This window comes from Argopecten irradians, chromosome 7, assembly GCF_041381155.1.
Source record: "Argopecten irradians isolate NY chromosome 7, Ai_NY, whole genome shotgun sequence".
Lineage (NCBI taxonomy): Eukaryota > Metazoa > Mollusca > Bivalvia > Pectinida > Pectinidae > Argopecten > Argopecten irradians.
In genome coordinates, this window is record NC_091140.1 from 42,277,896 (window position 1) to 42,302,401 (window position 24,506).

The following is a 24,506-nucleotide window of genomic DNA, read 5'->3' on the forward strand; positions in this document are numbered from 1 at the left end:
TACACGGGTCACGTGTCTTCTGGACCGGAAACATGGAGTGGTGGGCCCTACAGCGGTGGGAGTGGATACGTGTGGGGACGTGTGGATCGGTTGTAGAGACGGTACTGTACACGTCATGAAGCTGTGACCCGGATGTATTTCTCTGTATATTGAATTTAAACAGACATTTGAAATCAAATTCTTCGTTCGCGTTTACGAGATAATTCTTCAATATACTTACTACCAATGCAGACAATATTTCGAATTTATCAACACTGTAGTAAATATTGATAGCTATTCCTGTGGTATTCATGAACGGATGGACAAGACATTTTCACGCGTCTCTTAGAAATCTGTAATGTTTTCCTGTTGAAAGTATTGGACACTTGTGTATGATTAAGAAACAATTATATGCTGTTAAATGCTACTCAATTCTTTTGCGTCAGGTCGATCGATTTTATCATCTTGAAAAATAAACATATTAAATACGATCACTTTGTTAGGTATTTTATTATAGTAATTATCTTGATTTACAAACGTTTGATCATTTAGAAATCGACAATTCTTTTCAAAATATCAAATGTCAAAATTAAAGTTGTATGGTTTATGACTTTCCCTCATTTTTTCATAGAAAAACAATTTAATGTGGTCTACATATTTTTCGCTGCCTCTTTACGTTTTAAACTTTCCATATTTGCAGAGTTTGGTAAAGTTTGTATTTGCAAAGTTATTAAATAATTGAATTTAAAATTGGTTCTTTGTCTGTTCAAAATAGCTACGACCTGTGTCACGCGAATCTCAAGGGATTGCCATATTGTCGATAGTGCACTAGTACATATTTATACTGTATCAAGGTAAATTCCTCCGGCATCGGAGGACCCGCCTATATAATGGTACACACTCCACATGGGATTACTGGGTTGTTATATATTGATCTACGGGAAGTTTGAAACATGATGTTGACTATGGCGGTTCTTTCAAAACGTGTGATATTTCATGCGATATTTACCACAATGTCAATAGTATATTGGCGCTTTAATGGATTTGAACCATCCTATATAAGCGGCCATATCACACATTGTATGTTTTATTACAGTTTGTGGTGGTAAAAATTACAGGAAATACAACTTTTAAGTGATATAGAGGATTTTACATAAATGGTTACTTAATATGAATTTCACTAAACTCGTTAAATAATTTGGTATGCCACGAGCCTTTAACGAGTTCAATTATTTGATAGAAATATTTAACGAGTTTAATAAAGGAAGAAAAATAAAAATTAAAACTTTATTTATTTTACATCGATTGTGAAACAAGTTATACAACTTATACAAATCACTTTCCGGTAAAGCGCGCGAGTGGTCATAGAGTGGAAGGAAACCGGAGTGCCCGTAAAAAACCCATGTGATCGGGTAGGTGACTCCTGACCTTTTCACGTCCGTGCCGGGGATCGAACCCTGGTCGGCTAGGTGAAAGGCGAGCGGTTTAACCACTACACCACCCGATCACAAAAGGAGGGGTATCACTTTAGGCCATTTTACGACCATTCAGTGATAAGCAAAATGTTTTGTATGAAGATACATTAAGTTCAGCTGCATATTGTATGCAATCAAAATATCCGATTTTTTTCTGGGCTCATGGTAATTTCAAAGGTCACAGGGTAAAAATTAATTAAATATTGAAACAAACAGAGAAAGTATTTTTTGCAGTTTTTGCATGTAAATCTTGGGTTTGTGAAGTTCAGTTTAGAAAACTGATGAAAATTAAAGAAATAGGTCACAGTGACCTAGTGAAGCATTTGTTCTATTTAAGCATTGAAAAAGTTTGCCGAAAACTAAAATTTTTCAACGATTTGATAACTTGAATTTAATGTTTAGTATTGCATGTAGATCTTAATATGACCTGCTTAAGATGATTACATCCTATAGTCACATTGGCTAGGTTACGTGCATAAATTAGGCCACATTCTATAAATGGTATCATCTGTACACTAATTATAAGCATCTCCTGTTTCCCCATGTTTAAAGCAGGTTTCTAAGTAATCGTCCGTTACCTGCAACGATAACGTCAGCGGATTCCGTCGATTTTAGGAGCAGAAAACTCAAGAAGTCATATGTGCTGATTGGTCACATGCGGTACTAATATCTGAACCATCAAACCATTAGCATCGATCGTGCACCGCAATAGCCATTTCGATTTGCTTAAATCAGAAGTCCGATGTGGGCTGTCTGTGGATACTATTACCTTTGAAAAATATGCAGGCTCTTATATATATTTCAAATACAAACGAAATAGTAGGTGGATATCTGAGGTACCATCTTACTCTACTAAAGAATTTTCACATGAGCTGATATTCTTGCATTTGGAACCTTACCTATTATCAAACCAACATGATAATGATAACTTTACATGTCTTTAAATAAGCCCATGTCTCCTTTCAAAATGAAATCACTATAGTCCTAACATTTGCAATATATATTTAACTAAATCATAGAAAATGCCTGATTTTGCTTCCCGCAGCAGTGCGGCTTATACATTTGTACACAGGAAATTGCGTACATCTTTTGCTGAACTTGTTAAAACCGACATCTTTGTGCATGTTATAATGACAGATGTTTTCCGATTCATACCCAGATATCGATACCTTCTGGTTTACATCACGACAGCAGCACACAGCCGTATAATCGAGTGCTTACGCATAAAACAAGTCAGATAATTCATCGATAAGGAATGCGTCAAGCCTGTTCAAATCCTACTTTTGGCAATCATAATCATTGGAATGCTAGCTGTATACTGACTAACAGGTCCTCGGACAATAACGGCCTTGGGACTAACAGGTCCTCGGACAATAAGGGCCTTGGGACTAACAGGTCCTCGGACAATAACGGCCTTGGGACTAACAGGTCCTCGGACAATAACGGCCTTGGGACTAACAGGTCCTCGGACATTAATGGCCTTGGGACTAACAGGTCCTCGGACAATAACGGCCTTGGGACTAACAGGTCCTCGGACAATAAGGGCCTTGGGACTAACAGGTCCTCGGACAATAAGGGCCTTGGGACTAACAGGTCCTCGGACATTAACGGCCTTGGGACTAACAGGTCCTCGGACATTAATGGCCTTGGGACTAACAGGTCCTCGGACATTAATGGCCTTGGGACTAACAGGTCCTCGGACATTAACGGCCTTGGGACTAACAGGTCCTCGGACATAATGGCCTTGGGACTAACAGGTCCTCGGACATTAACGGCCTTGGGACTAACAGGTCCTCGGACATTAATGGCCTTGGGACTAACAGGTTCTCGGACATTAATGGCCTTGGGACTAACACGTCCTCGGACATTAACGGCCTTCGGACTAACAGGTCCTTGGACAATAAGGGTGTTCGGACTAACAGGTCCTCGGACAATAAGGGCCTTTGGACTTACACGTCCTCGGACATTAACGGCCTTCGGACTAACAGGTCCTCGGACATTAACGGCCTTCGGACTAACAGGTCCTCGGACAATAACGGCCTTCGGACATTAAATATTATCTTTATATATATATATATATGTATAAATCTAATGAATCTTAGAAGTACTTTTTAATTAGTTTCTTCAATTTCGATGTTGGTCGCCTCCATAGAGTTTTAATTTTGGTCGTCTCCATACCGTTTCGATGCTGGTTACCACTGTTAAATTTCAATGTGATTTACAGATTATATAAATTTTACATAATTTACACTTTACATGCACTTAATATCTATAAAATCGTGCTCAGTCTGCGATTAAGGATTTGAGATAATATAAGTTGCGTTTCTGGGAGACAAAGACCTTTTGTATATAATACCATATACCTGGTCATTGAACGCACAGGTCTTAGCATTACGTTATCTACATGTTTCGATCGCCAAATGACGCCATGCGCTAAGACAAGGGCACTAAGGAACTAAGAACGACGGCATTGTACCGATAGGGCGAGTTGACCGTCAGGACGACCGACCTGTAACTGAGGTTTGTAAACTTCAGGATCTTTTCTGTTCTGAGTGTAAAGAAGTGCTTTGGCTATATGTGTCTCCAAAACGCATAAACAACACAACTGAAAAACATTTGGAGTTTGGAGGAAACTGTCACCACAGTAAAGAGGCATTTAAATGAAAACATGACGACAATATCCCAAAAAATAGAACTTTTCAAGACCAAAATGTTGGAAGTGGAAAGTGCTAACAAAGCATCCGTCAAAGACATTGACGCATGTCGGAAAGAAGTGAACTCTCAGAGAACAAAGTTAATAGCAGAAGTAAACTATGTCGCAGATTTAGTGCTCGGAGAGTTATCGGCCTTGGAGAAGGAAGCATCGGAGACGTATCAAACAAATTGTCAACAATATCAGACCAAAGTTCGCGAGCTGACTCGACTGCATGAACAGACGGAAGTGGCGATTACAAGTACATCCGTTGGATCAATGTTGGAAACAGACTGGTCACTGAGCACATCTCTACCCGGATATGACGTAGAGGTGAAGACAGTTACACAGAAACCACCAAGATTTGTGACCGGGAATATCAATCGAGATCTGTTGAAGAAAGTATTTGGTGAACTTCACCACGAAAACCAATACGAGAAGAAAAATATCAGCAGTAAACACGTCAAGCAGATCTCCAAGTTTACTGTTACTCAAAAAAGTCAAATATATAGTATATGTCCAGTGGACCAAAGTCACGCGTGGTTATCTATATTCAAACACAAAGGTCTTGTACTGGTCAGTAAGGAGGGTGTGGTCACAGACACAGTGGTATTGGACCTAGTGCCGTTAAGCCTGGCCATGGTGGGGACAACAGACATACTGATGACCAGTTATCCAACAACTACCTTTGTGTATAAATTGTCACTACACAACAAACAAGTGACAATATATGCTGACATCAGTCCACATAATGCAAGGTACATCAGCATCAACCAGACAGGTGATGTGTATGTTAGTACCGTGAAATGGGATATAGTGGTACTGAACCAGTCAAGTAGGATTGTAACGAAAGTGTCCTGTACCGAGAAGGGAATGTACATCGCCTGTATGTCCGCGGGTATAGATGCATCAACAGGGAAGGAGTATATTGCTTCGGATGTATCCATCATTGACGAGTCAGGTACGACTCTACAGACATGGTCAGGTGAACTGGACAACGGTCAAACGGCTACCGACAAGCATCTATGTAAGATGTCATGTGACAGGTACGACAGATTGTTTGTACCAGACTTAAGGAACCATCAGGACTAGCTCACGGGCCACGTGTCTTTTGGACCGGAAACATGTAAAACCTGCATCAGTGGGAGTTGATACGCGTGGGGACGTGTGGATCGGGTGTGTAGACGGTACTGTACACGTCATGAAGCTGTGAATATTGAAGCGGATGTATTTTTGTGTACATTAAAGGCAAACATAGAAATAATACTAAAACTTGAAAATGAAAATGAAGCCATTTCGAATCAAATTCCTTATGCGCGTTCTGACTGTCATTGACGACAATTATTTGGATTTTCCAACACAAGAATCAATATCTTCCTGTGGTATTATGGACATGTACCTCGGAGAACTCTTATCAAATTTTCCAGTCAAAAGTGGTGAACACTTGTAGGTTGATAAAATCTGTTATATTGACTAAGAATATGTAATATGACTTTCTTCGTACGTTTGGTTTTGATTTGTAAATACATATAAGAAACAATATTATGTATTGTTAATTGCTGTTTAATTATATCGAGTCGAGTCGTCCGATGTTATCATCTCAAGAAACAAACATATTTAAAACAATCAATTTGTTATAGAAGTCGTACAGTGATGTAATTCAAACGCTTTTGATTCTTTATGAAACAACAATTCATTGTATTTGAAAATGTCCAATTTAGTTGATATACAGGATCCCATATAAATGGTTACTTAATATGAAATTCATTAACTCGTTAAATAATCTGGTACACCACGATCGAGTCTTAAAGTTATATGTGCCGTATTTTTCATACTCACGAATCAAGATGAGCTTTTAATATGTTATTAAACACCAAAAATTACCAACTTTTTGAAAATTACAGTGCTTTCAATGCATAGGTTTTAATTTTACATGTACAATTAAGAGCTCAAAATGATTTTAGGCAGTACTGCCAAAAATCATTGATTTACATCAATAGTGAAGTGAAATGAGTACATACGGTGAGACCATGAAGCCAAATTGTGGTCTACAATTTCATTACACATTTTTACAATGTTTTTGTAATTGTAAAGTGACTTCTGCAGGTATGATTTCATTTAAACATACTTAATGCATAAAAACAACAATTTTCCAGTACAAATTTCTGTGTTGTAACTAAGGTTTATAAGTCATCTGAAGTCATTTGAATGGTTTTTACAGCTTTATTCATCAAACCTTATGGTTTTAATAAATCAATGATGAAAAAAATAGCATGTCAAAATTATCGCCCAGTTACGGCACATATAACGTTAATCGATTTTCATGTTTTTAAATGGTTAAATGAGTTTAATATTTTTCATATTTCTTGTCCCCGGGAATAGGATTTCATTTATCACATGACCTGTATGTAATGAAATATAGATAAAACTTTCAATTTTGTAGTATATAAGAGTGGGAAAATTAGACTCAGATTTGACGTTTGCGTCTACAGAAACAATCATGCCACGTCATATTCGGAGTATGTTGTCATTATTACCTGTGTTGTCACCATAAGTTCAGTGCAATGTGTATATTGTATATTACACGAATGGTGACAAGACTGAACGTGCCAGCCATGTGATAAAATACGTAATACATTGACGATTGAAACAAACATTTTGATGATGTATACCTTTCACAAAGAGAATAATTGCCCATTTAGTCCCACGATAACGTCACCAGATTCCGTCGATTTTAAGAGCAGAAAACTCAATATACAAATGTGTTTATTCGTGACGTCTTGGTATATTATTGCATTAAATTAACACATACAAAAAGTTTTACTCTAAGTTGTAGCCCTTGTCCTTTAATCCAGGATGAATCTTAACGATATCCAATCACATTATTGATTTTTATTCTGGCCAGGAAAAGGGATGAAGTCACAGAGTCTAAAGAAGTTTATGATTATTGTTCTTTTAAATTGGAAACATTTGTCTGGTTTGTATTCAACTTCGATGTCCAATGATATTCAGTACGATACCCTTTTCAGTGAAATTATTGCACTGGATACGAATAGCTAGCAAAGTTAGTTTGCATTCTGATGAAGTCAAAGTGTCTAAAGAAGGTGATGACTATTTCCCTTTTGAATTAAAAATGTATGTCTGGTTTGTATTAACTTCGATAACCAAGGATATTCAGTATGATACTCTCTTTCAGGGAGAGTATTGTACCGAATACCATTGGCGAGTAAAGTTAGTTGCATTCTGACCAGTGAAAGGGATGAAGTCACAGTGTCTAAAGATGTTGATTACTAATTTCCTTCTGAATTGTAAACCTATGAAAGGTCTGTATTCATCTTTCATTAGAAGTATTGTACTGAATACGATTAGCTAACAAAGTTGGTTTGCATTCTGATTTAGTCATAATGTCTAAAGAAATTAAACACGTTTTTACGTCAAGCTTAGGCTTGATGTGTTTTTAATTCCTTACATGTAACAAGTCTTTTGCTAATTTTTCGAAAAGTTGTGTTAAAGGTTTTAACAGCTAACAATTAATTTATTAATACCAGGAACTGCCTTCTTCAGTGATATTCCCGAACACAGTGTTTTACGACTTTCATTTAATGACGCCGTCTGTAGGAATTATTCATAGAAATATTCGCAGAAATTAAAGTTGTATGTGCCGTATTTTTCATAGTAAGCTTTTGATATGTTATTTACTACCAAAAGTTGCCAACATTGTGAGAATTACGGTGCTTTCAATGCATTGGTTTTAATTTTACCAATTACAAATAAGAGACTGAAAAATGATTTTGTTAAGCAGTACTGAAAATCATTATGTTTTAATTGCAGTGAAACTGTCATATCTCAAAATCATTATTTTATGTCACATCTATCAGTTGATTAGTGAAAGTGCTTTCTACAGAATATTTCGTTTAAAATACACACAAGGCATAAAAACAACAATTTGACCAGGGAATTCTGTGCTGCCTAAAATTGTGATCTGACCGAGACCTTTGTTAACTATTTTATTTCACATTTTTCAGTGATTAATATTAGTGTCTAATAATTTTCGCCCCGGTACATATAAAGAAAAAATAAATAAATTTAAAGAAAATGTACATCTTTTTTTCTTTGAACAAAAAAGATGTTTTTCCGATTTTACATTTTATAATATTCGCACAAGGTTTTGAAAACAACAATTTGATGACAGTGATCATAAATCAGAAATTTAATTTAGTAAAATTGACATCTGAAAATAATTTTTCAAATGTGCTAAGGTAATCCTGAATAAAGATATAACACAGGCATTGTGCATTATATTTGAGACACTGCTTTTCATTATTTATAATGCAAGAAACAATCTAAACATAGTTAAGATCAATAAATGAATTTTTGATGTCATATAGCAACTCAAATTTAGAGTTTGGTTTTCCTTACGTTGATCTTATTAAAATAAGAATGTGAGCTGTTTCTGGAAAAAATTGTAACTTCACTCGAATTACATATCTTATACCAAATAAATTAAGTTATTATACTAAAAAATACCATCTATAACAAGTATTATTAGACTTCATAATACACAAAAATCCGACACTCGTTTTACCTTTCTGTACAATAGTAAAGGTCTAACATGGTACAAATATGGTATAAGTGAGGTATTGCGTCTTTCAAATGTCACAAAGAGATCTGAATATACATGTAACACGAGAAAAACGTTTTCAAGAAAAATGGTGACAATAGAGGAAATTGAGACTTATTGATTTTTTTTTTTTACATTTTTTACAAAAATTTAAAGTGTTTTTAATCTTTAGGATGTCACCAATTAAACCACATTTTTAATGGTATTATTAACAGCCGCCATTTGCATCTCAAGGTCAATATGACATCAACGTTTCTACAAATGGTAATAGTCCCTGTTATATACTAGTGAGTAAGATAATGCAATTTTATTCAGTGGTAAAATATGTGTGATATGCACGAGCTACTTTTTTTCTGAAACGTCCATTTTTTTTCTTATTTCTCAGTAATGTATAAACAGCTCAAAGAATTGCGTGTGTCCGTAAGACATGTACAGTGGGCTCTTGATAATCCGAACAAGTTCGCCTCGAGCCAAAAACATCAGCATTGTAAGATATCCAGTCGCTTTTATTCCGTTTATTTCGTAAATAATCCAATCCATTTCGTAATATTTCTGTCCGGTTTGTGAGTTTTATGGAGTATCGACGTCCGTATGTTCACGAGTTCTATGTACTTATGTGATGTAGAGTAAAATTTATCAGTTTGAACTCAGTCTGAGGTTAGAATTTGTTGTCATATAGGATGATTTGTAACGATCCCATGACCTGCCTGAATAATTTAATATATCGGCCTAAACGACTTCACAATTGCATTATAAATACAGTATTACGTTATCTTCTTGTCTTCAATCGATACAATATCTAAATTACGCAATCAGAAAGGTCAAGGATACTTATGTATCGCATGGTGTCAAGTGATATACCCGTAATGAGGAAGTAAATCCGCAATTTATCGAATAGACAACACTATAGACAGAGGGACATTACAAGTTCTTCAGGGAAATGGCGAGTTCTAAATCCATATTTCGTGCCCAAGAACCCATTATTTACATGTGCTCACTGTGTGACAGTGAAGACAATGTAAATTGGTATTGTAATGACTGTCAGGAGGCGTTGTGTGATCGCTGTAAGGAATATCACTCACGCGGGAAAAAAACTAAGAACGACGACATTGTACCGATAGGGAGAGCTAACCGTCAGGGCGACCAACCTGTACCCGAGGTATGTAAACTACACCCCGGTAAACTTCAGGATCTTTTCTGTTTTGACTGTAAGGAACTTATTTGTAATATATGTCTCTCCAAAACACATAAACAACACAACTGGAAACATTTGGAGGAAACTGTCACAACAGTAAAGAGACATTTAAATGAACACATGAGGACAATATCCCAAAAAGTAGAACTTTTCAAGAACAAAATGTTCAAGCTGGAAAGTGATAATAAAGCATCCATCAAAAACATTGACGCATGTCGGAAAGAAGTGAACACTCAAAGAACAAAGTTAATAGCAGAAGTAAACTCTGTCGCGGATTCAGTGCTCGGTGAGTTATCGGCAATGGTGAAAGGAGAATCGGAAATATATAAAACAAATTGTCAGCTATATCAGACCAAAGTTCGCGAGCTGACTCGCCTGCATGAACAGACGGAAGTAGCGATCACAAGTACATCCGTTGGATCAATGTTGGAAACAGACTGGTCACTGAGCAAAACTCTGTACCGGTATGACGTAATGGTGAAAACAGTTGTACTGAAACCACCGAGATTTATCACTGGGAATACAAATCGAGACCTATTGAGGAAAATGTTAGGTGAACTACACCACGAAAACCAGTACCAGAAAAAAGAGATCAACAGTAAACACGTCAAGCAGATCTCCAAGTTTACTACTACTCAAGAAAACGAAATAAGATGTATATGTCCTGTGGTCTACAATCACGCGTGGTTATGTATATCGCGACACAATGGTCTGGTACTGGTCAGTAAGGAGGGTGTGGTCACAGACAAGGTGTCATTGGACTTCAAACCGCTTAGACTAGCCATGGTAGGTACAACAGACATACTGATGATCAGTAATCCAGTAACTAAATTTGTGTATAAACTGTCACTACACAACAAACAAGTGACAATATTTGCTGACACCAGTCCACATAACGCATGCGATCTCAGCATCCACCAGACAGGTGAGGTGTACGTCAGTACCTGGACAACGGATATAGTGGTACTGAACCAGTCAGGTACGATTGTAAGAAAAGTGACCTGTACCAAGAAGGGAATGTACATCGCCTGTATGTCCACGGGTATAGCTATATTAACAGTGGATCGTTTTGCTTCGAAAGTATCCTTCATTGACAGCTCAGGTACGACTCTACAGACATGGTCAGGTGAACTGGACAACGGTCGAACGGCTAAGAACATGTGTTGTTTTAAAATGTCATGTGACAGGTACGACAGATTGTTTGTAGCAGACTACAATAATGATCAGGTGTATGTCCTACCGAGGACCAGTACACGGGCCACGTGTCTTCTGGACCGGAAACATGGAGTGGTAAAACCTACAGCGGTGGGAGTGGATACGTGTGGAGACGTGTGGATTGGGTGTGAAGACGGTACCGTACACGTCATGAAGCTGTGAACATTAACCCGGATGTATTTGGTGTATATCAAATTGATAAAAAGAAATAATAAAGATTTATGGAAATGAAAATGAAAACATTTGGAATCAAACTCCTTGTCTTCGTTATATGAGATAATTCTTCAATCTACTTACCTCCAGCTGGATCGTTGGACAAGCATAAGTTTAAGAAACGTTTGAACAGTATCTATTCGGACAGTGTAGACAATCTTATAGATGTTCGTCAATCTTTGTATGACCTGTCGTTAATGAAATTACGCGATACACCCCCGGTACACCTATCCGGCGTAAAAACGGAGGGAATTCTTCGGCTTTGGATAAATATTTAGAGGATATTTACATCCTATTCCGATGTGTAAATAGTGGGACAGAAGCTCATAAATTCAAATATATGCTGAGAACACACGATACGGGAAATTCGACAATAGATATGCACTCGCCTAACAACACTTCCGACGAATCGCTCCTACTCGGTGATAGTACCGCGTTAAACCATGTATATCCTACCTGTACAAACGAGTCACCCATGCGTAGCGGCGTGCATACCTCCAATAATCTGTTGGACATTGGAAATAATGTAAATAAACAAACTCTTGCTGAGTTGTTTATCCTTATTATGGGGATGAGGAACGAAATGACAGAACAGATGAATGAAATAAACGTCGTTTTGCACGAAGAAATAATGAATTTGAAAAAAGAATTGTGCGCTGTTATCACCGAAAAGGAAAACACGAACAGACAAACAGACAATTTCAACTCTAAAAAGCGACATTAGTGAATTACGCACACAACTTACTCATCGGGAGAAAATCATAACTAATCTAGAGACACGTAACAATACAAATCTAAACGAAGCAAAAATCAAAGTACCAGAAGTACTGAGAGACTCGGCTCAGGAAAACCAGAAACTGGATCCAGTAAATGATTTTATTCAAAAAGCGAGAATAAGCACGTCAAATGTTGATGTATAATCGAACAATGAACCCAGTAAATGCGTACTTTCCTCATACGCTGATGTAACAAGAAAATCGAGAGTTGAGCAGCATCCCAAACAAGTTTTGTCCGTTACACTCGATGATAGCAAACAAGTCGACTCAGAAAGACCACACCGCAATATGACCTTCTTTGGATACAACACACAACAACAAATGGGTCCGGCTGATGAGCATTCAGCACAATACCAATTTCGTGGCGTCAAACGCAATCCCCGAAAAAAACCAGCTTCTTATGTCTAGAATCATTGCGGACGCGTCAGAAGACGATGTAATAAACTCCATCGTTACATATGCGGCAAATGGCGGTATTAAAGTGACATACATGAAGATTATTAAGTTCTGGGGAGGTGAAGTCCCGACATACACAGCCCGACTTAATGTCCGAGAACAGGATTTTGAACAAGCGATGGACCCAAGCTCCTGGCCTGAAAATGTACTCGTACGTGAATGGGAATATCGCGATCGTTTCCATGGAAATTCGCGCCAAAATAAACAATCATCATGGTAGTGAGGCCAGCATACCAAAATCAGATATGTTTACTGTTTGTAATGGTAACCCTACTCACCTGGAACATACGGGGTATAATGAACGGGACCCCGATGCTCTCGAAGCTCTTGAATGGTACAGACATTGCCGTCATCACTGAGCACTGGCTTCTGCCTGAGCAAATTAACTTTCTCAATACCATTGACCACCATTTCAAAGCCTTCGGACTGTGTGATAGCCGTATACCGTTAGAACCCGAAAATAGGACTAGTAATCGTGGTTTTGGTGGAATTGCTATTCTATGGAGAAGCGGAATAAATGTATCGCCTATACTGGACGAAGGGAATGATAGAGTTATCTGCTGTTCCATTGAACTTCGTGACAAATCATGCATATTTTTAATAGGTGTGTTAATGCCATCTACAAATATCTCTATACAGGCATATGTAGATACTTTAAAATGCATATCTGATATCTTTGAACGCTACTCCGAACAAGGTCATGTGATTGTCCTTGGTGATTTTAATGCGCTATTCGACCGATCCTATGGGTGCAAAAACCACAGTAAAGCAAACGACAGAGGAATCCTACTACGCGAACGAAACTTGGTCTCTGTAAATTCGCAGACGTGGACAAATGGCGGGACATCTACTTTTATCTCCAAAGACGGACATGTATCTATAATAGACCATATCTTAATGGAAAATTGCAAAGTTGATTGTGTGCATGAGTGCTCTATATTAGATGACCATTACCTAAACTTGTCTGATCATTTACCTGTATGGATGAGCTATACACTTCCCCACGTCATTCAAAGTAATCATAAATGTAGCATATACTCCGTCAACTGGAAGAAGTGCACGCCTACACAAAATTCGGGCTACGCCAAAAGTATTAACGAGAAAATTTGTCAAAAACAGGCGCTTTTCTCAACGTCTAAAGATATCAACTTTCTTGAAAAGCAGTTCAAGACTAGTTAATTGCATACATGACGCTGCACAAGAAACGCTTCCAAAAAACGCTATCGGCCGTATCTCAAACCCTACTGGAACTACAACCAAGTGAAATATTTGCATAAAGCGATGCGTGAAAAACGCTCTCTTTGGCTTGAGGAAGGTAGACCACGTGGGATGGAATTTCACTCATATCGACAGTATAAAGAACAAAAACGTATTTTTAGGAAAGCACTCGATAACGCGCGGCAACAGTACGAGCAAAACCAGCTTTATGAAGTACAGGTAGCTGCAGAGGTAGATTCTGGAACATTTTACAAGGCAGTTCGTGCTCGAAAAATTAAAGGCCATGAAACGTCCGAACTGAGAATTGATGACAAGATATCTCGTGACTCAGATGTTAATAGACAGGCATGGACATATCACTACAGTGCGCTAGCGAGTCCGACACTCAAACCTCATTTTGTAAGCGCGCATAAATAACTAATAGACTCTAATATCAGTAGCATTTACGCACAAAGTTATCATAACGAGAACAAAATTTGTCAAGATGACATTACGGAACTAGAAATAATAAACGCTCTTAAACATATGAAGAACGGCAAAGCTGGATGTCATGATCATGTTGTAGTAGAACACATTCGCTATGGAGGCACGCACCTGTTTAAAACACTAGCCTTCTTATATAACTCTATTTTCGAAATCGAAGAATATCCACCTTGTTTTAAGCACGAACAAGTTATTTCCTTATTTAAGGGTGGAAAGAAAGACAGTTTGGACACAAACAACTATCGAGACATCACATTGACTCCAGTGTTACAAAAGTTGTTCGAAAAATCGTCTCTGAAAGAATATTAAAGTTCTGCAATAAAATTGATTTTCCACATCGATTACAGCAAGGCTTTAGGCCAAAGTGCGGAAGTATTACTGCTGCATTCACAGTAAAGGAAGCTATATGCCACCATCTTGAACGCGATACAAGAGTCTACCCTGCATTTCTAGACAACGCAGAGGCATTCAATAGTGTATGGATAAACGGCCTCCTTTTCAAGATATACAATATGGGACTCAATGGCAAAATCTGGCGAATTATCTCTAATTCATTTAACGACGTATATTCGTATGTGTTATATGAGGGAATAACCGGAAATCCATACAAGGTCAAGCAAGGGGTCGGTCAAGGTCGAACATTGTCTTCATGGTTCTTCCTAGTAATGATCAATGATCTCATTTACGAACTTGATTCAACTAACTTCGGTCTTCATATTCACGATCTACATTTACCAGGGATACTCTTAGCCGATGATACCCTACTTATGGACTGCTCTACTGGTAATTTGCAGAACCTCTTGGATATAGTATACGATTTCTCCTGCAAATGGCGCTTGAGTTATAATCCCGTAAAAAGTTCACTCATGATGTTTCACAGTGGCAGTAGAAAGCGCGTTCCAAAGACTGAATGTAAGCTAGGAGGACAACCTATCCAATGGGTCACCACCAAAGAGTACGCGGGAATAATTTTTACTGCAAATCTTCACTGTGATAAAAACATCAGGTCATCATGTGCGAAAGGGAGACAGATACTGAATTCTCTGATTAGTGTTGGCATACACAGTGGAGGTATGAACCCATTGACAAGCTGTAAACTCGTGCAATCTATGGTTCAGTCACGAATACTGTATGGATCGGAGCTTTGGGCTAATCCAACACAACAATCTCGCCAGGAACTCGATATTGTACAACGATACGCCGCCCGGAGGTGCCAAGGTTTCGAGCAAACGCCTCCATCTTTAGTCACAACACGCGCACTCGGGCTATGAGATATCTACGCCAAGGTTGAACGTAGAAAGCTCATGTTCTTCAATAAGCTTTGTGTGGCAAGTAGTAAATTTGTGTGGAAAATTATCTTTACAATTAGACTGTGCTCCTTTATATTCGGTGATATAATGATGAATACAGAAAGTTTTGTTCACGATATATTCATCATTTCGGGAAATCTAAACATCTCATCCCTGTTGCTGGACTGTGTGTTCGATGGATTTTGTCCTTCGCGAACAACTTGGAAGAACTTTTGCAGAAAAAACAGTCGAGGATTTATATTATAAAAACTGGCAAGACGCTATGTTATCTTTTTATATACTACAGACATACAATTCAATTCACTACACTCATGGTCCTAACCCGCTATGGCTACTGAGTCTAGAATACCCGAAACATACATGGAAACTTGCCGAACTGGTTAAATTATCATATCGTCATGAGAAAAATACGGTGACATGTAAAATATGTAAGAAAGAAACTGATGATATAACGGTTCATTTTCTAGTCCAGTGTCCGGCACTATTCAAAAGTCGCGATGCATAATTAGAGTTTTTAGTAAACGTATTTGACGTATCGGATTACGTAAAATTTGACCATTTAACAGACGAAAGACAATGCAACTTTATTCTTGGAAGTTCAAAGGACATTTACTTGGACCACGAAAAGAGGACTTTAATGATGTTGAACATTGCTGATCTGGTGCCTGCAATGATCTCAGAGATGAACACTCTTCTATGATTTTGTATATACTTTGTTGTTTTGATTTGATGTAAACAAAAGATATGATTGATGTAAATCTCTAACCAGAGGAAATAAAGAAATCTATCTTTCTACAGAAATTTGCTTTAGAATTTCCCTACAATGGAATAAATGTTGGTGACTTTTTGTTGTTGTGTTTATGGACGGACGGTTTAGACATTTAAATGTGACTCATAGAAATTGATCATGTTTTCTCCCAGTCGAATGCATATATGAACAAGTATATGTACAAGTACAAGTTGTGATGGTTTTAATTTGTAAATGCATGTAGGAAACAAATATATATTCTTCATTGCAAGGCCATGCCTTTCATTTTAATGAGCCGAGCAAATGACGAAATTAGTGTACTCTTAATTACTCTCAAACTTCAAAACCATCATTCAATCTTTTAACCATGTATATTGTATAAAGAAACATCTTTACAACTCTCAACAAATGTAATATAGAAGGAGGACAAATTATATAACATTTTAAGTAAAACTTTGATAAATTTATATAAAATTTCTTAATGTTTTCATATTTGTAGAGTTCATTAGCTGTGAAAATTTCATAATATTTGATATCTTATAATATTACTTATTAATATGTAATTTTCTTTCAAAGGTCAAAAATGGGCACTTTAATAAATAAAGAAATTCATCATTAATATCATCGGTATCACAATAGGGACACATTCTATTTGGAAAATCATAATGTTCTATCTACCATTTTTCACAATGAATTTATGGTTACTTGTTCTAAATTCACACATCAAAATATTTTTCAAAATCGCACTCTTTTCGTAAATTCTATTACAGATTGACATCGATAAATTTTTAATTTGCTTATATCTTTACCCATTTTGTACCAAATTATGATGGAACTGAGAGTTTCATATATAATATACATTAGACAATATTCCCTTAAAGCTTTTCAATGTAAATATTGCCGCCAAAATATGCACTGTCTTGGACCGAAAGTAGGATTCCATTGATTATATTGCCTGTATGTTGCAAATTTGTATAATAATCTTACACCAAATACAAAGAATTTGACTTTTTCAACAGCGGAAATTTTAAATTGGTTAACGTAAATATAAGAATTAATTATCAGTTTTGTTGCTTGCATTGACTGATGAAGAAAGTTTATCTCGTCCAAATTATACTTCATTTACACGAGATTAACTTTCTTCATTAGTCAATGCAAGCACCAAAATTGATAATCAATCCTTAACTGAAACCAATAATGATAATGTATACATTTAAAAAAGATATATTTGCCCGTTTATTCTAAAAAAAAGTTTTACTCAAAGTCGTGGCCCATGTTCAGATAACGGGATGAAGAAACAGTGTCTAAAGAAGTTTATGACTATTTTCCTTCTGAATTAGAATCTATTTGTATTCGGTGTAGTGATGTTTATTTAGTCCTCCATTTTCAATCCAAAATTTTTAAACTTCCTTAAAAAATATAATTCTGTGAACAGTCTTCTTCAATGAAATTCCTGAACCTATTATTTTACGATTTTCATTTAAACCCAAAACAACACTTCATGGCTTAGAACAAACCAAAAAGGTGTTCTATCGATTTCACAGAACACTTTACATATTCGGTACTTGTTTAGTTTTTTGAAATTGTGAAAATTTGTTTGGTGAAGTGATCATCAATATACAGACTTGTAATAGCTTCCAAATGTGTTATGATATCCCTGTATAAATATGTAATGCAGGCTTTGTAATTTCAAAATATCAGAACCTGCTTGAACTATTTAAAGAGCAGCCTAAACATAGTGAAGATCATCAATAATGTTTGATGTCATATAACCAGTCAAATTAAGGGTTAGTTAGAAAAAAATGTACTTTACTCGAATCACAATCAGCACAAGTTCTTCAGGAAAATGGCGAGTTCTAAATCCATATGTCGTGCCCAAGAACCCGTTACATACACATGCTCTCTCTGTGACAGCGAAGACAATGTAAATTGGTATTGTAAAGACTGTCAAGAAGCGTTGTGTGATCGCTGTAAGGAATATCACTCACGCGGGAAGAAAACTAAAAACGACGACATTGTACCGATAGGAAGAGCTAACCGTCATGACGACCAACCTGTACATGAGGTATGTAAACTACACCCCGGTAAACTCCAGGATCTTTTCTGTCCTGAGTGTAAAGAAGTGCTCTGTTCTATATGTGTCTCCAAAACGCATAAACAACACAACTGGAAACATTTGGATGAAATTGTCACAACAGTTAAGAGACATTTAAATGAACACATGACAATAATCCAAAAAGAAGAACTTTTCAAGACCAAAATGTCCAAGTTGGAAAGTGCAAACACAGCATCCGTCAAAAAATTGACGCATGTCGAAAAGAAGTAAACTTGCAGAGAACGAAGATATTAGCAGAAGTAAATTCTGTCGCGGATTCAGTGCTCGGTGAGTTATCGGCCTTGGAGAAAGATGAATCGGAGACATATGAAACAGCTTGTCAACAATACCAGACCAAAGTTCGCGAGCTGTTCCGCCTGCATGAACAGGTGAAAGTGGTAATTGCAAGTACAACAGTTGGATCGATGTTGAAAACAGACTGGTCACTGAGCATAACTCATAACTTGATATCCCGGTATGGACACAGAAATGAAGACTCTTGTACCGGCACCATCTAGATTTGTGGCTGGGAAGATCAATCGAAACCAGTTGAGGAAAATGTTGGGTGAACTGCGCTACGAAATCCAGTACGAGAAGAAAGATATCAACAGTGACCACATCCAGAAAAAAAATCAAATAAACGGTATATGTCCGGTGGACCACAATCACGCGTGGTTATCTATATACAAACACAAAGGTCTGGTACTAGTCAGGAAGGAGGGTGTTGTTACAGACACAGTGGTATTGGACTTCATTCCGCTTAGATTGACATTGGTGAGGACAACAGACATATTGATGACCAGTATTCCAGTAAGCACATTTGTATATAAACTGTCACTACACAACAAACAAGTGACAATATTTGCTAACATCGGGTCACATAAAGCATGTGATCTCAGCATCCACCAGACAGGTGAGGTGTATATTAGCACCAAAACACCGGATATAGTGATACTGAACCAGTCTGGTGCAATTGTAAGGAAAGTGACCTGTACCAGGAATGGAATCTACATCGCCTGTACATCCGCGGGTATAGCCGTATCATCAGGGATTGATTACATGGATTATATTGCTTCGAATATATCCATCATTGACACGTCAGGTACGACTCTACAGACATGGTCAGGTGAACTGGACAACAATCAAACGGCTAGCGACATGCATTTATGTAAGATGTCATGTGACAGGTACGACAGATTGTTTGTACCAGACCTCAATAATAAGGTGTACGTCCTACCGAGGACTTGTACACGGGCCACGTGTCTTCTGGACCGGAAACATGGAGTGGTCAAACCTACAGCGTTGGAGGTAGATACGTGTGGGGACGTGTGGATCGGGTGTCATGGCGGTACTGTCCACGTAATAAAGCTGTGAACATTGACCGGATCTATTTCTGTGTATATTATATTCAAACAAAAATTTCAAATCCAATCCTCTGTCCGCGTTTTATAAGATAATTCTTCAATATACATACTACCACTGTTCATGTGTAAGATAAGGACATTTACATTTGTCTCGGAGAAACATATCAGATCGAATGCATCGTAGGACTTTCAGGTTGATCATTTTCTTTTATAGTGACACTGAATATGTAACATTACTTTCTTCGTGTAGTTTGTTTTAATTAGTAAATATTTGTAAGAAACACTAATTATGTATTGTAAATTGTTGTTTAATTGTATCGAGTCGAATCGGCCGATATTGTCATCTTTAAAAAAATAATACAACCGCTTTGTTAGGTCCTTTGTTGTAGAAGTCGTACAATGATTATCTTAATTGTACCCTATACAAAGAAGACATGGCTGAATGGGCTAATTACGTAGAAGAATTCGTAATACATTGACGATTGAAACAAACATTTTTATGACGTCGTTTACCAGTGGCAAACACTTTACAAAGAAGACGTCGTCTTTTTTCGACTTTCGATGTCAACGTCGGCTACTTTCTATTATAAAATCGTAATCAGATTCTGTCAATTTTGGAAGCAGAAATGGACAAATTCTTTTTTGATAATTTAAATTATTACATCAACCAGTTTCCACAATAAATTTATGGTTACTTGTACTGAATTCACATATCATTTTTTTCTTCTTAAAAAATCACCCCTTTTTGTATATTCTAATTCAGATTAACATCGATAAATATAAAATATCATCAAATCATTTTGTAAAAGAAAATGATCACAGAATATTTGCATAAGTTTGTACCCGTTTTTTCATGCCACATTCATTTAAAAGTAGCTCGTGTTCCGAAATGTGCGCTGTCTTGGACCATTCGAATTGAGAACGTTTTGAGTTAGTCCAGCGTATTCCACTATGCATTTTCATGTTTCTGAAATTTCCTATTTAAGGTATTTCATATTCTGTTCCACAATATTTGATGGATCAGGGAGGACTTTTGGAGAATCCACAATCAAAATACAATGCTACAACAATTGGTTAGTTTACGGGAATATCTACAGGTTTACCGGAAAAAAATTCCCCTTAATACATCCACATATTATATCAGGATATTTTACCATGTTGTGATACATTTGTTGTGTTGTACTTCCCATTGGCTCGTCATGTATCTCCATAGCATAGTTACAATCATACGATGGATTTCTTCATTCACCCTCCCCCCATTCCGCGGTTAGTCTGCATGTGGACCTGTGAGATAATGATTGTGGCGAAATAAATTCAAGCTAAATATATATAGTTACTGAAAAATATCCAGCAACAGAAAAACATCTTTTCTAGAAAGATAAAAACAGATTTATTTGTCAATTCTCATGTGTGCGGAAAAAAGTCCACAATTATTCGACCATTTTGTCAAGTCATAAAAATTGAACGCGAGATTTAAGTTCGGACGAAACACAAAGAACCCATTACTTCTCTATTCTATCGGAAAATGAAGCGTTTATAGTCTAATTTTCTTTTTCGGAAATGGATTTTAAAGAAATCCGAATATATCAAATCCAAATAAACGTATGCGACGAAATAACCACTTATAAATTTGTTTGTCAATAAGGGAACTCCCGTCGTCATTTGCTTATATAACGTTGTTTAGAAAATAACTATTTTGTTGTACATGACATACGCATGTACTGAATTGAACATTCAATTGATATAATGTCATTATATATCTAAAAGTATGAAATCTCATACAATAGATTGTAGTCGGAAGCCCGTAAGTCCTTGGTCGTTAGCTCGAATATTACTACAGGTTCCATGTAACAAGGACTATGCTTATGTCGGTGGTTTTTCTCCTGGTACTCCCGGTTTTCCGCTACTTTCTATAACGGACAGTCCTTACCCTGTTTAAACAGGTTTTTCTCCTGGTACTCCCGGTTTTCCGCTACTTTCTATAACGGACAGTCCTTACCCTGTTTAAACAAACAGGGTATTCGGACATTAATTGTTATCTTTATAAAGAAAATCAAATGGATCTTAGTAGTACTTCATAGTAACGTTTTAATTGGTTTCTTAAATTTCGGTGTTTTTCGCCTCCATAGAGTCATTTACTCATCAGTTATTAAAAAATCGGGATATTCTCTGTTGTTTAGTTAATGTCCCGATTTTTTAATCATTTTTCAAATCTCATATTTTCTGACAAAAAATCACATGACTGTTAGGTATATTCATTAGTCCACCCACCAAATACAAAAATGTATTGTAACATCTGTAACTTCGAGCAATTGCCACACAGGTAACCCAAATAAAAACAAATTCAGGAAATACATATTTACAATTATTATTATATACTATTAATACAAGCAATATACAATAAGATATACAGTTACTTTACAAGATTCTTTTTACTATTTCTCTATTTTATAAAACCCCACTCACATCCAAACACTCATATCCTCTTATGATACACTCAGCAAGCGAACTTACACACTTTTATTATTACATTAGAATATACTTAAATACAACTAAAATTAACCTAACAGCCCTACAGTCTTTGTAGCATCACAAATATCACATCTGGGTTCAATCCTGATACTGATGATGTAATATCGATCTCCCTGAGACCAGGAACTGTCTGATAAACTCCGTCGAAGCTGTTGTCCTCGACGCTGCCGGCTTCAGTTCCAAGGCCCAATATAGGTATAACCACAACCCTCAGGTTGGACTAGCCGTGAAGGCTACAACCGAGCACACACTCCTTCGTGTCCTCTTTACCTCCCACAATCAGGTAATCGTTGTACGCCGCTTACATAGCGAATAAGTGCAGTATCTATGATACATGTGTATATCTGACCAATCTGGTCTCTCCCGGCTTCCGTATTTTTCTGTACTGGACAGCGAGTGCTTGCACGTGAAGCGTGACTGTATTATACGCTTCCTGCGAACATACAGGCATCAGCATTTCCATGCCCTTACTTGCCACGTTCTCCATTATCACGCCGGGTGGATTACTCCCTACGGCAGCCCAAACGACCCAGCCGTATAGTCGCGTATAGCGTAAACGCACATACTTACCCGTCGTACCGTCATACCGTACACATACTAAACTATTCTACCTACCTTCCCAATAATGAAATAGAGTCGGATTGTGACTCACCTCCCCACCTCGAGAAATAAACTTGGGCTAAAAAAGTTTCATTTCTTACCAACACATATCCGAAGTAGAATGTACAAAACCAATGCTAGAATATATACACTACCGTTGATACATTATATACATATACACTACAGTTCATAACTATCGAAGATTCTGTTGTCTCCGATCTGTAGATCACAGCTGAACACTGATTCACAGCCTGCTCAAACAGTCTGCCGCAACATTGTCCCTTCCTCGAATAGCACGAATTGTGAACCGTTACGGTTGCATCTGCAGCGCCCATCTCATAAGCCGCGAATTTGAACCTTTCAGTTTGTTCAGGTAGAGTAGCGGTTGGTGGTCCGTCTCTAGAATAAAGTGACGTCCATACAAATAACACTGGAATTTCACAATCCCAAACAACACCGCCAAACATTCCTTCTCTATCACTGAATACGAGGCTTCAGCTCCCTTAAGCTTCCGACTGGCATAAGCTATCGGTAGACGCTCTCCGTCTTCATCCCGTAGAAGAACTGCACCTAATCCGTAGTCGGACGCATCCGTCTGCAAAATAAATTGCTCGTCAAGATTAGGAAGTTTTAGAATAGGTCCAGCAGAAAGGAATTTCTTCAGTGTCACAAAAGATCTCTCCTGAGATTCTCCCCACTGAATCTTATGAGGCTGACTCTTCCTGGTCAGATCGGTTAAAGGAACTGCAATGGAGGCAAAATCCGGAATAAATTTGCGGTAATATCCAGCCATTCCAAGAAACGATCTTACTTGTTTCTTCGTTTGTGGTGTAGGAACATCCAAGATAGCAGTAAGTTTCTCTGGATTTGGAAGTAAACGCTGATCTCCCACGATATGTCCTAGACATTCCAAACTTCTATAGCCAATAGCACACTTTTTTCGGACGAGCAGTCAATCCCGCATTCCGTAACCGCAAGAAAAGATCATTTAGAGTAGACATATGTTCTTCCCAAATAGTGGTGTGGACCAGAATATCATCTATGAAACTTTCAACGTCAGCCATGTCACGAAGCAATTTCCTCATAAGACGACAAAAAGTTGCCGGCGCGTTGACAAGCCCAAACGGCATGACGCTGAATTGAAATAGTCCTACTGGGGTGGAGAATGCTGTTTTCTTTTCATTGAACTGGCCCCCTGTGCATAGAGTTTCAATTTCGGTCGCCTCCATACCGTTTCGATACTGGTCGCTTATGTTAAATTTCGATGGGATTGACAGATTATCAAAGTATTACTAATTTATACTTTACATGAATCTTAATATCTAAAATATCGTGCTCAGTCTAAGTTGGATTTCTGTGAAACAAAGACCTTTTGTATATAATGCCATACACTTTGCCGTTCAACGGTGTTCCTATGGTCGGCTGTACATTATAATAGATATACATGACATACATGTACCATTACGTTATCAACATGTATTCAACCAACAATCGACTCGTTCCGCGCTAAGTCAATGACACTTATTAATTATGT

The 24,506-nt window shown here is 37.3% G+C and overlaps 3 protein-coding genes and 1 pseudogene across 3 annotated transcripts; 3 read left to right on the plus strand and 1 right to left on the minus strand.

Moving 5' to 3' along the window:
• Positions 1-2,724: 2,724 nt before the first annotated feature.
• On the minus strand, positions 2,725-4,110 carry LOC138327233 (microtubule-associated protein 6-like). Its single transcript, XM_069273214.1, has 3 exons — positions 3,931-4,110; positions 3,178-3,494; positions 2,725-3,139 (listed from the first exon to the last, which is right to left on the minus strand). The coding sequence occupies exons 1-3, from the start codon at positions 4,108-4,110 to the stop codon at positions 2,725-2,727; spliced, it is 912 nt and encodes a 303-aa protein (XP_069129315.1).
• On the plus strand, positions 3,691-6,296 carry LOC138328491 (uncharacterized). The gene has a single exon (XM_069275320.1). The coding sequence runs from the start codon at positions 4,123-4,125 to the stop codon at positions 5,236-5,238; it is 1,116 nt and encodes a 371-aa protein (XP_069131421.1). The 5' UTR covers positions 3,691-4,122; the 3' UTR covers positions 5,239-6,296.
• A 3,374-nt stretch (positions 6,297-9,670) lies between these two features.
• Positions 9,671-16,514, plus strand: LOC138328490 (uncharacterized; annotated as a pseudogene).
• A 2,439-nt stretch (positions 16,515-18,953) lies between these two features.
• LOC138327234 (uncharacterized) lies at positions 18,954-19,850 on the plus strand. Its single transcript, XM_069273215.1, has one exon. It carries the CDS (start codon positions 18,954-18,956, stop codon positions 19,848-19,850), a length of 897 nt encoding a protein of 298 aa, XP_069129316.1.
• The last annotated feature ends 4,656 nt before the right edge of the window (positions 19,851-24,506 follow it).